This window comes from Spea bombifrons, chromosome 2 (assembly GCF_027358695.1).
Source record: "Spea bombifrons isolate aSpeBom1 chromosome 2, aSpeBom1.2.pri, whole genome shotgun sequence".
Taxonomy (NCBI): Eukaryota; Metazoa; Chordata; class Amphibia; order Anura; family Pelobatidae; genus Spea; species Spea bombifrons.
In genome coordinates, this window is record NC_071088.1 from 135596924 (window position 1) to 135613619 (window position 16696).

Consider the following 16696-nt stretch of genomic DNA (forward strand, 5'->3'; position numbering starts at 1 on the left):
GAGCTGTTACAACATTTTAGTTGCTGGGGCGGAATAAATGCAGGGCTGGGGTGTGATTAAAGGGGGGACAGGGGCAGGACCACCTATCTACGTCACCGTACAGCTTTACTACATCGCGAGGTGGCTGTGATAGAGGTTTGTGTTACTACAGTAAAGACCCCTATCCATATCACACCACGGGGGCCGGTCTGGAAAGGTCCTCTGCTCTCTCTAACTGGCCCTTGTTCCCCACTAGCTGCGGCAGGTCTGTGGGACGGTGCCTGAAAACCGTGACTGTCCAACAAAAAAGGGGACAGTTGGAAGGTATGAGGATAAGTACTATGAACACTGATAATCTGATCACAGGAATGTAAAAGTTAAACTCTGCCCTCGGGCCCTTATATATAAATACATATTTTTAGCTATACGTAAGTAAAGACTGCGTCCCCTATCATGCGCAGGCCCCTATGTTTGAGTTGTAGTCCGAAGCTGACTATTTCAGATCCAGTATATCAGCGCTGTTAGCTATTTTGATCCGTGAAGGTAGGATGCTGGAATTTTCCTAAAGACCGGCTAAGCATGATGGGAATTATGGTCCATGAGATCAAACATTGCTTTTTGAACCATAGGAATAGCATCACCGAGCCACTGGCTGCCTGATAATGATGGGGATTGTGCTGCCCACCTGCCAGAATTGCAGTGTGGCATATCCTCCATCTCATAGAATGATGGGGATTGTAGTCTCTAGTCTGAGACGCACACACAGTGCACGTATGATAGGAACTGTAGTTTGAGGGATTTACCTATCCTGTTGAAGCATGATAGGAATTGCTGTCCACAACAGCTTTATACAAAGGGACTGTACCCCCTAGATTGGCTGTGTACTGACTACTGGGAATTGCAGTGCTTGCAGATCCCCGTAACATGATGAGAATTCTAGTCCGTGACAGCCGGCATGTCTGATACATTTCCTGGCTATGCATGATGAGGATTGCAGTGCCCCATTTAGAACGTTCCCTGTGCTAGGCTAGCATGATGGGAATTGCCGTCTCTGGCTGTCGTGTAGCCGAGATCTGCTGGTTGCCACGCTGTGGATTAGCAGAGGGAGCAGGTTCCCTGGCTGCAGCCCCAGCCCTGGACTGTATGGTAATGGAGCAGGAAGCTGAAGCGGTGAGGGTGGATCTTTAAAGCTTGTCAGCTTGTACAACCCACCGACAGCAGAGAGAGAGCAGCAGCCTGCGAGCGCTGCCATCATAATCCCAATCCTCTCCCTCCTTCTCACACCATTTAATCCCCGCCAGGACTGGCACTCCGAGCCCAGATCTGCGGTGTGTGCCCTGCTGCCACCATCGCTTAACCCCTTTGTGGCCGGACCTCCCTGATCTGCCCTGCTGCACCTTCCCGAGTGGCTGCAGAACACCCTGGTGATGGGGGACAAAGGAACCAGGTCAGTCCCTTTATTAACATGCGGATACATTGTTTCACAACCCCCCCTTGGGAGACATAAAAGGCTCTCCTGGGGGCCGGGGCTTTTAATGATTGTATAGCAGGACTGCCAGCCCCACAATCCTCAGCCAGGGGGCTGTAGTTCACTGGGATGCCAGATCTCGCTATGTGTTTTCTGATTTTTTTTTTGACAGCTGTCAATCAAATCACGGCAGGGACCCCGGTAGTGAGTGAATGCACTTTACAGGTCCGTGCGTCCCGACCCCACGCCGGTTAATGGCTGCTGTCGGGATGTGTGTGTCGTACGCTGACGGGGACGCCGCCGGTCCGGGTTGTCGTTCTGGGTTGTGTTGACACTTGGGGATTTAAGGAAGTGGGATTGTTCGCTAGCTTCCCTTGTGGGTTGGCTCCGTTCCCTCCCTGGCATTTCACGCTCGTATTCTGACATTTCATTCGGTTTATTCCGCCCCGGCTTCCTAAAAAAAACAACCTTTTGCTATTCTGTTTGCGTTTCGGGCGAATAAATACCTTCTCATTGTAAGACAGGAAAGAGTTAAAATGGGTTGACCGATGTGGACTGCTACTCCTATGAACCCTCAGCCAGACAAATGCACTAAAGTGTGATAGGATGCCCCATTGCCTGCCGCCACGTCATAGAGCGCTATATGATTACCCCTGCTAAGTCGGCAAAAGCCGGCTGGCCATGATGGGAATTATAGTCCGGGACGAGTGGCTGCTATATATTAATATATAAACATTGTGCCCTGACCTTGAACTTCTTTTTCCCCTGTGGAGAGATCAGGATGCATGGACTACAACTCCCATCAACTAGAGGATGATAGGAGTTGTAGTCATATGGCCTCTGCGTGATGGCCGGAGCTGCCTGGACCCGGATGGGCCTGGGCTTGGACCAGCGGCTCGATCGACGCTCCAATCACTTTACGATAAGAATGTATTTCTAGTTAAGATTCGTTTGTACCCGTTAACCCTTTCAGTGACTGGTGGCATACAATGGGTTAAGCGCGGTGACAGCAATGCACTGATTTGTAGCTGTTCCTTCTTCTACATCGCTACTCAATATGTGCGGCTTGGGTGGGAGAGAAGAGAGAAACGGGGGAGAGAAAAGAGAGAGACGGGGAGTTAAGAGAGAGACGGGGAGTTAAGAGAGAGACGGGGAGATAAGAGAGAGAGATGAGGAAGAGAAGAGAAAGACGGGGGAGAGAAGAGAGAGACGGGGGAGAGAAGAGAGAGAGACGGGGGAGAGAAGAGAGAGAGACGGGGAGAGAGAGAGATGAGAGAAGAGAGAGACGGGGAGAGAGAGAGATGAGAGAAGAGAGAGAGAGAGACGGGGAGAGAGAGAGATGAGGAGAGTAGAGAGAGAGAGAAGGGAGGGAGAAGAGAGAGAGAGACGGGGAGAGAGACAGGGGGAGATAATATAACAGTATAGAAACATTTAAATACATAGGTACGGAGGGACGTTTATTTCAAAGGACGAGAAATGTTAGAAGAGGAGGCCAGAATCTAACACCAGAGGGTCAGGGGCTTCGATGGAATGGAAGGAAGTTTTACTTTACTGGGAGGGTGGTAGATAAGTGGAACCGCCTCCCAGCAGAAGTAGACATTAAGATTTATACAGAGAGGGGATTTAAACATGCATGGTATAGACACATGGCTCTTGAATTTAAGGCGAGACCACATTTAGTAACTAGACACAAGTCCTTTTACTATTATTTCTATTATTACTATTATTGCCACGTAAAGCCTATTACCCCCAGCCGAAGCTGAAGGTTATATCTTTTATTGGGCCCACATCGAAAAAAGATGTATTTATCGGGACCTCCAGGGTCTCTTCTTCAGAGGGAACCCCGATACAAAGTTAGAAAAGTGGTTTTATCACCATAACAACCAATGGAATGTTGGTTGCTATGGTGATAAGACAACTTTTCAAACGTTGTGCTCTGTATGTACCATACAGAAAATACATACATCTGCCGGCAGATCGGACCCATCCCGACCCGTCCACTCCGTTCTCCCTGCTGCAGAGTCTCAAACCTTAATCAGTCCTTGGTCTCGCCTATCTACTGTATAAGCCTCTACCACCTCTGCTGGGAGGCTGATCCACATACTTCTTCCTCCTGTAGTTCCCCGCAGCAATGTTTATATATATATATATATATATATATATATATATATATATATATATATATATATATATATATATATATATTGTCCCCTGGTGACTGTAAATTATATATTCAGCCCTTAAGCTGAGTCTCCGGCAGCGTATTGGAAGCATGTCATGGTTACTAATAGTGAATTGATTGGAATCGGGCAATTAGGACCTGGCCGCCATTTGTCACGGTCATTTCTCATAACGATGAAGCAGATATTGGAGCGGGGAAGTCGCCCGTAGAGGAGCGCATACATCGTCCTGAAATCTATCGATTCTTGCAGCATGTAGCGTCGGCTGTATCCGTCCGGAATGCCAGGGCTTCAATAACATTAACCTTCCGTTCTAAGGGGCTTTTCCACTTGGACAAAAACACCTTAAACCCGCTTAGCAGACACGTCATTTTATTATTTCCTCGTATAAGAAATCTTTTATTAAGATTAAAAAAAAATTCTATGACCTCAACCTATCAGTGGCTGCCTTTCTGTCACATGACAATTAAGAGGTCCCTGAAAAAAGAAAGAATAAGGGCAAAATCTAACAGTTCTTGGTCTCGTCTTAGATTCAAGAGCCGTATGCCTATCCCATGGATGTTTCAATTCCCTCGCTGTATTCCCCTCTACCACTTCTGTTGGGAGGCTGAGTTACTTATAAAGCACCCCTTTTAGAGTTATATATTATGCAAAATAGGTGGAAAGGTATCTTTTAAAGATCAAACGTTTAACTAAAATAATCTGTTTATTAAAATAAAGTTATTATTTTAATAAAATGTATTAAAATTTGTTTAATAAAACAAAAACGTTGATATTGACGTCTAGCTATGGAGCTAATATATATATATATATATAATAATTAATAAAATAAAAATGTAAATAAATGTGTAGGAATTCAATAAAAAATATATTTCACTGAATGCCGGTACTTGTAGCAAAAAAGTGGTGGAAAAAAAAAATATTGTAGCATATTTAATTAAAGTACGAAAAAAATACAACTATTTGTTCTAATGTAATATAAATATTATATAATGAAGATTATTTAATAAAAAGTTGGAATTAAAATGTATGTTTATGTATACAATTTTCCCATGTTTGAGAGGGTAATATTACCCTATGATATTTTTCAGAAAAACACATTATTTTTTGCTTTCAAACTTAAGTCTGTACTGGAGGTTTACTAAATCTAAGAAATAATATAATAATTTATCATTATTATATATATATATTATATACCGGTATATATATTATATATAATAATATAATAATTCATAATTTTTGGGAAATGACTTTTCTGTAGCTGTATTACTTAACATACATATTTTGCAAAATGTTAAATAATTCACTTTTTTCCCCGTTTAAAATGCTTCAAGTGGAAAAATTATTATTTCAAGTAATGACTGATTTCATTCTATTTATTAGTGTGTGTTCCTGCATGTAGATGTATTTATATAATTGGAGAGCTGATTGCATTTAAATCCCATTGTGCAACGCTGCGGAATATGTTGGTGCTAAATAAATCAATAATAATAATAATAATGATCAATTATTATTATTTGTTTTTTTTAATAGCACCATCATATTCCGCAGCGCTGTACAATACACATTTCTATTTAAAGAGGAGCTGTCACCACAGCATCCTGCATAATGTAATTTATTAAATATATATATATATTTTTTCCCCTCGGTTGTAATTTGGTTGGAAATGTTTAGTTTTAAAGGTTAGGGACTTTAGCCGGTATCCGAGCGAAGGCCAGGAAACGAAGCATTTTCTAATCAATTTCCTGTCCTCCCCACCCTGACAAAGGCTGCCTCAACCAATCAGCAGCAATCAGCAACTTAACAATAGGGGAGAGATAATTGGCAGGAATAATCATTCTGATCCTGAGAACAGGAAGTTAACCTGGATGTTCCCATTCTGTACAGGGCGGGGGGGTTCTATATATAAACTTTAAGTGGTTTCTCCTCCGTGGCACAAGGTAGAGATTCAGGACATTTAGGGTGTGAATTACGCAGGGATAGTGTATAGGGTGAGCGCTAATATGGCTTCCAGGCAGTCAGAATATAAAAATATATTATATATTAGGGTACGTTTCCGCATTATTATTTATTAAGGTTTTTTACGGTATATTTACAACGATATTCTTTACCATTTACAGCATATCTGGACCTTTTATCCCTTTTTTAAAAATAAAAAAAAATATACGTATATATGCCATGAGATTTATACCTTAGATGTTATAGAAAGGGTTTACCATTTTTGGACAAATACGTTGTACCATTAATATTATTATTATTATTATTATTTTGTATATTTAAGTTGCGTTCCTTTTTTTATGGAGGTTTTTTTTTTGTGGTTTTTATTGAGAGCGCTGTCTTGTTTCTCTTTAAGGAATATAAAACCCATTGAGTGGATGTGAAATGCGTCATGAAGCCAGCGTTTTTAATGATCTCAGAGAGTAATTTTTTTAGCTGTATGATGTAAGAAGACCCAATAAGTTGTATTGGAGAATAGTGTGGGTAATAGTTATTAAGGAACCCCATGTTCCTTGGTTAGGAAGCCCCCCCGGAGGGTAAGACGCTTTAAATGCTCGTATAGATTGACCACGCGATTTGCCCCGGTGTCCGAGATGGCCTGCGAGGAATTTTAAATCATTTTTTTAAAATAAATATGATTACTTATAAAATTGAAGAAAAATCAATATTTTAAAAAATAAATCTGTACTGGAGATTTATTAAATCTTTAAAAAAAAAAAAAAAATAGTAATAGAGTTCGCTGTTAAAAACACATAATAATGATGGTGATGATAATATCATAATAATCGTAATGAAATCATATATCCGGAAAAAAATATACATATACGGAAGATTGAGATCGGGTTAGAATTTCTTTAAGAAGTAATGTTGCCAAGTAACGGGATAGAAGATGTAAGAAAGACTATTAACCAAAAAAAGACCACGGTGATCCGTTTTTGATGCATTCTTTGAATACCAGAAGAAATAATTTTATTTGCGTATTAACTACTAAAATAGTGTCTGTAATCAGAATATTGTGATATAGAAGTAATAGAAGATGAATTTTATCAGTTCTTTCTTTAACTTCTCTTTATTTTAGTCGACCCACTATTTCTTCTCCCCACTTGGATCCACTTTCAATTTGGGTGGGTGGAAGATAAATGGAACAGCCTCCCAGCAGAAGTGGTAGAGGGTAATACAGTGAGGGTGTTAAACATGAATGGGATAGACATACGGCTCCTGAATCTAAGACGAGACCAACGACTGATTAAGGAGACTTAGAACAGGCAGACTATGAGTTTTGCTCCATCTAAATGTCCCCACCGTTGTTTCTTGGGGGGGGGCAAACAGATGTATAAATATAGCTTAAAACCACTTGTCAGACATAAGAGTTTGCAGCCTGAATGCTGCAATAATGGTCAGCGTTGCCCGTGGCCCCGGACCATATTTAAAGCATACAGAGTGTGGGCTGGCTGAGAGTCATTAGACTGGCAGCTCAAACCAGCCTAGAGGGGGTTCAAGACTTCAGTTAAAAGGGCTAGAATTGGGTATTTCTGTAATTCTGGAAGTGGCCAAATAGCGATATGAGAGTTTTATTAGGAAGTCCTGGTTATTTAGGATCATTAGGTCGTTTAGATTGTAAAATCCCAAACCGGGGCCCTTATAATCCCACCACTGCTGCCAGGAACTTTATATAAAAGTACCAAAAGACTAGATTGCAAGCTCACGAGCCGTGTCCTCAACCCATGTTCTATGTGTACCTGTAAGTGTATCTTTTGTCATGTATTTGTTCAAACCCCCATACTTAAATTGTACAATGCCACGGAATATGTTAGTGCTTAATAAATAAATAAATAATAATAATCATATCGCCATCAAACGCCAAAATAATCCCAGATGTAGAAGGCAACATCTTGATTAAGCACCTGCGTCGGTCAGTGGGTTCCAGCATGCGCGGAGATGACGTATCCAGCCGAGGCGGCAGTCCTAACTTCGCTACCGTTACTAAGTAACATCTATAATAATAAAATATAACATATAATATAACATATAATAACATCTATAATAATATAGTATGTAATATAACATATAATCATATAACATATAATATAACATATAATAATATAACATTTATAATAATATAATATAACATATAATATAATGTATAATAAACACCTATAATATAATATACTGTAACATATAATAATATAATATAACATGTAATGTAACATATAATATAACATCTATAATAATATAACATAATATAACATATCATATTATAACATCTATAATAATATATTATAACATGTAATATAACATCTAATAAACATCTATAATACCGTATAACATGTAATTTAACATATAATATAATATCTATAACAATATAATATAACATGTAATATAACATATAATAATAATAATAAACATCTATAATAATATAACATGTAATTTAACATATAATAATATAACATCTATAATAATATAACATGTAATATAACATATAATAATATAACATCTCTAATAATATAACATGTAATATAACATATAATAATATAACATCTCTAATAATATAATATAACATAATATAATGTATAATAATAAAACACCTACAATAATATAACATCTCTAATAATATAATATAACATATAATATAATGTATAATAATAAAACACCTACAATAATATAACATCTCTAATAATATAATATAACATATATAATAATAATATAATAATATGTATTACAACACAGAACGAAACAAACTCCTTTCTAGAATCTTGAATCTAAGCAGAATTTCCGAGGTCTTTTTTCATAGAGGAGATTAATATCTCGGTTCGCGGGGCGACGTCAATTCGCCGGGGCAATGGAGGAGTTAACGTGTCTGCAAATATTTGTAATCCGCTGACCTTTTAAAAAGTCTTATTTACTATGCGAAAGAATTTCACTGCCCTGTCTGTAGCTGCATCACAAAAAAGAAATTTGAACTGCCGGCGGAAAAGGGTTAAAATTCCTGAGTTGTAACGCGATGTATTGTACAGCGCTGTGGAATATGATGGCGTCGTATAACTCAATCCATAATATGCCAAGTAGAACGCTGCTTTTGGGGTTCAGATCTCTGGAATCGCATGCATGCAAATAGGTGAGGTTTCAGGGATGGGGAGGGATGAGCAGAACCCGATATCACGAGTGTTTCTTATTTACTTAGTTATCTAAACTTATGAAACGTATCGTTTTTATGTTTGGGGTCACTTGCCGTGTAATTTAACCCTTTTTCCCAGTCCCCCCCCTGGGTCTGGTTTGGGAACTGTCCTGCTTCACTGTGTCCCACTTTTGGGGATCACGGGCTTGTTGGGGAGACCCGTGACGTTTGGGAAAATGACAGACCCTCCTAATGTGAAATTGCCTTTGATTATGGGGTTGTTACCAAGGAAACCAGTATTCCAGCTGAGTGTCCCACATATAGAACCATAACCTCTGATTAGCTCCAGTATCGGCCCCCCGTGTGCTCAGCCGGACTGATCGAAAACAGATGACCTTGCTCTTCATTTAAGGCTTTAAATGATCAAATAACGGCTCTAATGGGTGAATTTCACTTGTTTTTATCCGCTGGTCACCATTTTAAATTATGATAAAAAATAGATATTTACATCTTTCTATGAGTTTCATCATTTAGCGCGTTTTATAAACAATAACTTCCTACTACTTTGTTTATTACTTCCTGTGACGTACAAAAGGCATTTAATATAATACAATAAATAAGTAAGAGAGACGGTACTTACTGTCTGGATGCCCCAGCGCTGTATACAGTGATATAACCCCAGCGCTGTATACAGTGATATAACCCCAGCGCTGTATACAGTAATATAACCCCAGCGCTGTATACAATAATATAACCCCCAGCGCTGTATACAGTAATATAACCCCAGCACTGTATACAGTAATATAACCCCCAGCGCTGTATACAGTGATATAACCCCAGCGCTGTATACAGTAATATAACCCCAGCGCTGTATACAGTAATATAACCCCCAGCGCTGTATACAGTAATATAACCCCAGCACTGTATACAGTAATATAACCCCCAGCGCTGTATACAGTAATATAACCCCAGCACTGTATACAGTAATATAACCCCCAGCGCTGTATACAGTGATATAACCCCAGCGCTGTATACAGTAATATAACCCCAGCGCTGTATACAGTAATATAACCCCCAGCGCTGTATACAGTAATATAACCCCCAGCGCTGTATACAGTAATATAACCCCCCAGCGCTGTATACAGTAAAATAACCCACAGCGCTGTATACAGTAATATCACTCCCCAGCGCTGTATACAGTAATATAACCCCCCAGCGCTGTATACAGTAATATAACCCCCCAGTGCTGTATACAGTAATATAACCCCCAGCGCTGTATACAGTAATATATCCCCAGCGCTGTATACAATAATATAACCTCCCCAGCGCGGTATACAGTAATATAACCCCCCCAGCGCGGTATACAGTGATATAACCCCCCAGCGCTGTATACAGTAATATAACCCCCAGCGCTGTATACAGTAATATAACCCCCAGCGCTGTATACAATAATATAACCTCCCCAGCGCGGTATACAGTAATATAACCCCCCCCAGTGCGGTATACAGTCATATAACCCCCAGCACTGCATACACTAATATAACCCCCCGTAGTGTATAAAATATTGTCGGTTATTGACAAAAAACACTGTTTTTATCTTATTTTGTTTCAATAAACTTTTATCTGCAGACCTGGAGCCGCCGTCGCTGTCAGTCATGTGATATTTTGGGTGACTTTCCCGGCTCAATCACCGCACTGAGCTGATGCTTTATGGCGATGCTAATGAAGTCCGTTCCTCCATAGACTTTCATTAGTCAGAGAGTTAAAGTGAGTGATTAAGACTGAGACATTCTATTGTTCCCCACAGGCAGTATGATAAGGAGTCGGGGGGGTTAGTAGATCGGGGATCAGATAACAGAGTGAGAATCATACAAATAGCTGATATGCAGCTGCCTGAAAACTTTATATTATGGGGCAAAAACGTGAACGGCTTTAAAAAGGAAACCGAGCGATGTTTATGAAGACGGATTTTTAATCCGATGCCAGGAATAAAAAAATGTCAGCAGTTCCCCTTAAAGATCAACTTATGTCGTTAACTATTACAGTCCCTTTACATGTAAATATGTGTTTTTAGTTCTGATTACGGATTGGATAATGAGGTATAAAGAACCTGCTGATTACATTTAACTCATTAATGATCGCATTTGGTGCGATTAAAGTCACGGCGCTCGGCTGATTCCATTTGTTTTCTAACTTTTCCTAAATTACCAAATTCTGAATCTAATTGGGGCGCTTCTCTGGCGCAGCAGATAAATAATTAGCGAGGGCCCTTATAAAATCATATTCGTTTTGTTTTTTTTAAGATGCTGTTCCACTTGATTGAATGATCTCTCTACTAGCGTAATGCGTGTTCACACCAAACCACCAAAAAGAGCCCAAGCGTTACAATTTATACGGCAATAACCTATCAGTGCCTGCTTGAGCGTCACATGACCAGCAGAACATACAAGGCGGTCCTGAGTAACAGCTGTATTTACAACAGAGTGTGTCAGAATTCCGGTAGCAGCTCGGTGTTGGAATTTTAAGACATTTTAAGGGTTCTTTGAATAAATAATCTATATTTTTACTTTAGAATTTATATGAAATAATTAGAAAAAAAAGGAAGGAAGACGTTAACTAAATGGCGTTGATTAAACGGTGCAGGAAGCGCACTCTGCCTCTCGGTGACGCGTCGGGGCCGGGGGCCACGTTCTTTAGATATAGGGTGGGGAACCAGAAGGAGCCGGCTGGGGTAATATGTCGGGATGTACAGGACGTCAAAGGCTGTCATGTTCTGGAGGTAAAGCAGATAAACGCTCCGGATCAGCCTCTCTCGGAAACAGAATGATAAGAATTTGGCTTTAACCCCTCGTCTGCCGAACCTTACTTAACATTAGTGTAACGGCGTCGGGTGGGTACGTGGCTCTCATCCGAAACGTGACGGCGGGATATCCAGCGACTTGGAATGTGAATCAGTTAAACAGATCTGACAATTTCTGAGATGCTTAAAAATGTAGCACAGAGCAAAGAAACATTTTCTGCTGCAATGGCAACAACGTTTCTGAACCCGCCACAACCCTCTTTGGGTCACCTGACTAGAAGCTGGAATGAAACGTTCTGTTCTACTCATTACACCCTGTAGTGTCATTTAATCTTTCCTCTGAAGGTCTCATCATATAAAAGACCCATTCGGCCCCATCCGGCCCATTTCTCCTGCTGTAAAGACTCAAACCTTAATCAGTCGTTGGTCTCTTCTTAGATTCAGGAGCCATATGCCTATCCCATGCATGTATTAGCCTCTACCACCTCTGCTGGGAGCCTGTCCCATGTATTTACTACTCTCGTGTAAACTATTTTTAAAATAAAACCTATATTCCATCTAAGCCTCTGACGTCATTTTGGGGAAAAGTAGAACTTTTTCTTTATTCTTAGAATGATCTATTATTATCTAATCAGCTTGAAGTTCTCTGCCTTCTCCTCCCCCCAACCGTACGAACCAATCTCCAGCAATCAGCAACTCAACAATAGGGGAGAGAAGGTGTAGTGGGGAGGAATAATCCTGGAGTTTTCTAGCGCAGAGAAATATTCTCTAGAATTTTTGGATGAGAAGGAGTGTCCATTAACCCCATAGATTCTGGAGAAGTGTGGAAGTTATTGTATTCATGAGCCTGTGTTATATAGCCGCTGTTTCCAGGCATGGTTGGCGAAATCCCAGGAACTTGGTAGCTATGGCTTCTCATTTTTTACTACATTTGCATCGATTTACAGCGATGTATCTAGAAACGGGCGATATGGCTGTTAAACTGTCAGAAAATGCAGCTCTTATTCAAAGGTTCTTAATGCTGTGTAGCGTACAGGCTGATCCATAGCACCCAGCAGTCCTGCATTTCCTGGGGCAGTCCTGAAAACCAGGTTTACGTTGGCTGTCGTGGTGTTTTTTGAGACCACAGGCACCGGTTAAACGCACGCTGCAGTGGGCAGAACCATATGTGATGTCATATCCGTGACATCACAGGGTCTCGGCAGCGGAAAAGGAGTGCGCATGCAGCCCGCTGGTATTTAAATGGTTAAACAGTTTTTATTACGCCTCGTGCAGGGCCGGGTTTTGGTGGAATGTGGTCTTTTTCACTTTATCTGGGATGATGTATACATTCTCCAGGCAGGGTCTGTGTTTCCGTTACGTAGACAGAAGTTATGGCAGGAATCTCCCGACGCGTTCCGCTTATCCTCCCGGCAGATTACGTTCAGCGCGTTGCATTTATCACATCTTCTGCTCTATACGCCCCGCTGTGACCTCACTAGCAGCTATTTACGGGAATAAAGCCGGCCGTTCCTCCCCAAATATTTAATCTGTTAAAAGCCTGTAAAAAGGTGAGTGAGTGACGGATAACGTAGTGTTAATTAAACTCATTTCAATACAATTTTGCTATTCAGTTGAAATTCCCACGCTGTATTAGCCTCTACCACATCTGCTGGGAGGCTGCTCCACATATCTACTACCCATTTCATCTTTCTGTTGTTTGTCCATATTAATACATTTGGGGGGGGGGCAACTAATTGACTGTAAATATGACATCACTGTGTGTGTGTGTGGGGGGGCGCGGCAGTCTTCCCACCTCCAAAAGGCTTCCATTTAGAGCATCGGGGGAACTAATTACCAACGATAATGTTACTATTTATTAATATTATTCTCTTTTATTTATATAGCGGCAACAATTCCCGCAGCGCATCTTACAGTCCCTACATTCAAAGGGTCCTGTCGGGGGGAGGGGAATGAAAACCCATTGCTGCTGTTGAGTTATACATGTTACGTGGCCAAAACGCGCTACGGATCCATTATATGCAGCGGTTGTATGTTCAGCGGGAGCCGCGGTTTCATTGAATTTCTAAAGTGGCAGCGATGGGTTTCCGCTGAGAGTAGTAGCCGCAGGGTTCGCTGCCCCGCGGAATACTTCCTGTCCGTCTGGCGAGATTATGAAATGCTCAGGTCGGGGGGGGCCTGCGCTGGGACGCGTCGGTGCCGTAACCCCCCCTTGCTGTGAGAAGGCCCTTCCGACATAGTATTGATCTACGGCTCGTAGTACAAGGAGAGCTCTTCCAGGATCGATCGCTCGTAAGAGAGACGCAGAAAATCTGCTGCTTTCCACATTTTTTTCAATGTAGATCATTTTTTTGGAACTCTGGAGCGGATGAGAACCTTTACTGCCCCTTTAAAAACCTTTCGATGATTTTTACCCCCCCCCCAAAAAAAGGCTCAGAGGGGCACCTTCTTCATTCTGCAGCGAAATGGCGAATAAAACATTTCCATGTGACTGTCCCTTTAAATAACTGATGTTGATTTGTAGCTAGTTTGACTGGGGAGGAATACTGATTCGCGATCTCATCTATTCTCCTGATACTAACCCGTTACCCGTGTAAAAGCGCCATAAAACTGATTATGATGCGTAAGTGATGTCATGGCAACTGGAATGTCCCTTGCGGGACACGGTCAGGACAGCCCACTGGCGTCAGGGGGCGGTCCCGGTGCAGTCAGGGGGCGTTTCCGCTGACATCGAGGGAACACCCCCATTTAAAAGGGAAATGGGCGGGGAGTGGGGCACGTCAGGACGCGACTCGGAGGATTCAGGTGTTGACCCAGAGAAGGGCGGAGAGTTTCCAGGTATGGAACATCCAACAGGCTTCCCATGGAGACACTTTACTCGGTCTTCTCTCCTGCTTTCTTAAATGATGTCCGACATTACTATTATTTATTGTTTTATATAGCGCCATCATATTCCGTAGTGCTGGACATTACTGGTGCCATTTAGTGCTCTACGGAATCTAATCGTATAATTACTATAAGGCAGGATTACAAACATTCCTAGTACTGCTGAATGCCCCAAACCCCCTCTGAAATCCGGGGGTCCTGAATTCATCATTGCACTCACAACCCAACTTATGGCTTGGCGATTGGGACTGGCGGCACTTTGAGTGTGGGTCGTATTGATGAAGCCTTGAGATGTCCGGCCACCCTCATGCAGGGACTGTTTTCATGGAAAACCAGGAGATTTCTGGCTGTAACATAATTGCAAAAGGTTTTCTAACCATTAATTATCCTTTTAAACTTAAACTTGGATCAGCAAACACAACGTGCCATTGTAACACAGGAGTGATGGGAGTGATAAAGGGCCATTGTAACACAGGAGTGATGGGAGTGATAAAGAGCCACTGGAACACAGGAATGATGGGAGTGATAAAGGGCCATTGGAACACAGGAGTGATGGGAGTGATAAAGGGCCATTGGAACACAGGAGTGATGGGAGTGATAAAGGGCCATTGGAACACAGGAGTGATGGGAGTGATAAAGGGCCATTGGAACACAGGAGTGATGGGAGTGATAAAGGGCTGTTGGAACACAGGAGTGATGGGAGTGATAAAGGGCCATTGGAACACAGGAGTGATGGGAGTGATAAAGGGCCATTGGAACACAGGAGTGATAGGAGTGATAAAGGGCCATTGGAATACAGGAGTGATAGGAGTGATAAAGGGCCTCTGTACATTTAAGCTACAATAGTCATTTACAGAATTAACCCCGTCTGCGCTGGGATCAGTTCCATGTCATTTTAAAGGACAAAACTGATTTTCTTTAAAAAACAAGGAGATTTCTAAGTGACCCCAAACTTTTGCACGGTAGTGAGACTGGGTAGTAATAATTTGGTTTATTAGGCTGGCTTTAGGTTCCAGCGTTGTGCATGCAAAAGCATCTGGGAGTCTGAATAAACTTTGCTGAGATATAAGCCTGCTCAGTCAGGACTCTCCAGATAAATGTGGGACTGTTGGTAGCTGTGCAGTTTGAGAATAAGTGATTTGCAGGAAGAGGAGAAGTGACGGCTTTGTAAACGCTCTCTATATAAACGCTGCCGATTGACGCGGTAGCAAAAGTATTTAATAAGGGGAGAGTCCAGTGCTTCACCAAGCTTTGTACAAAGGGTTAACGCTCTTTGTATTAGGGCTCTATAGCATGAGGAATGCATTTTCCCCGGGTCTGGGGGCCGCTCTGCGAGGAGGCCGGGGTACCTCTGCCGACCTCAGACAACCCATCGTGAATGCGAAGCCGCGTTATGACCCCGGAAAGGTCGCGGCACTTTACAGAGACGAACACCTTGCCCGGAATGTGTTTTTTGGCAGCCGATGACGAGCTCCGCGCTCTCGGTCCCTCTGCGGCCTCCGTTACCCGGGGAAAAAAAACACTCGTTTAACGCCCTTGTTTGTCCTGCGCGGCTCTGCTCCGTCCTTTCTGGAACATTGCGGCCGGTCCGGCAGCGAGCGCCGGGGAAGCGCTTCAGAATTCAGACGTCCAAGTGCTTATTGGAAAGGTAACCGTATTTTTATATGGCTGCTCCGAGCTCGTCTGCCGTGTCCGGAACTTTATACTGACCAGGCGCTCCAGCCCTAGCGAGCACGTTCATGCGTATGATAGCCGCGTGGCCCCTTTACATTCTTGTGGCTCATGCAGAGTATATGCATTGGCCCCTTTATTTGACGTGTGGGGGAGGGGGACGCGTACAGGGGCCGTACGCACGGTGGGCATACCAGGGAACATCGAGACTCCGGCTACGCGGAGCACTTCCTCTTCAAGTAGCGGTGTGGGCGTTACCCACTGGCCTTGGTGGGAGGGGAGTGGGCGTGGCCTGCCCCCGAGACATTCTCCTGGAAAACCAGAGAGTTCCCAAGTATTCCCGGGGGCGACTGGCAGATGATGCGGCCACAGTCTCGATATGCACGCCGCGTGAGTATTGAGCGGCGGCCATCCCACCAATGGCTGCGCATACATCATTTGGCTCCCGCTAAACCAACAGGGCCACTAGGCCCATTCAGAAAAAAGAACAGCCGCAGCGCCGATAATGTGCGTCTTGCGCAGGACAGTCCCCGGTTTGTCCAGGGATGAGAAGCAGGACAGAGGTAGAGTTTGGTTGGACATTGGCATAGAATGCCAAA

General features: G+C 42.4%; 1 protein-coding gene across 2 annotated transcripts in view; it reads left to right on the forward strand.

The window, feature by feature from the left end:
* The first annotated feature begins 1231 nt into the window (after positions 1-1231).
* Positions 1232-16696, forward strand: part of LOC128474309 (beta-arrestin-1) — an 89638-nt gene continuing 74173 nt past the window's right edge. For both annotated transcript variants that reach the window (XM_053456616.1, XM_053456618.1), the window contains exon 1: positions 1232-1426. In XM_053456616.1, coding sequence (XP_053312591.1) covers positions 1407-1426 — 20 coding nt within the window. In that variant the 5' untranslated portion in view covers positions 1232-1406. The remainder of the gene's footprint in view (positions 1427-16696) is intronic.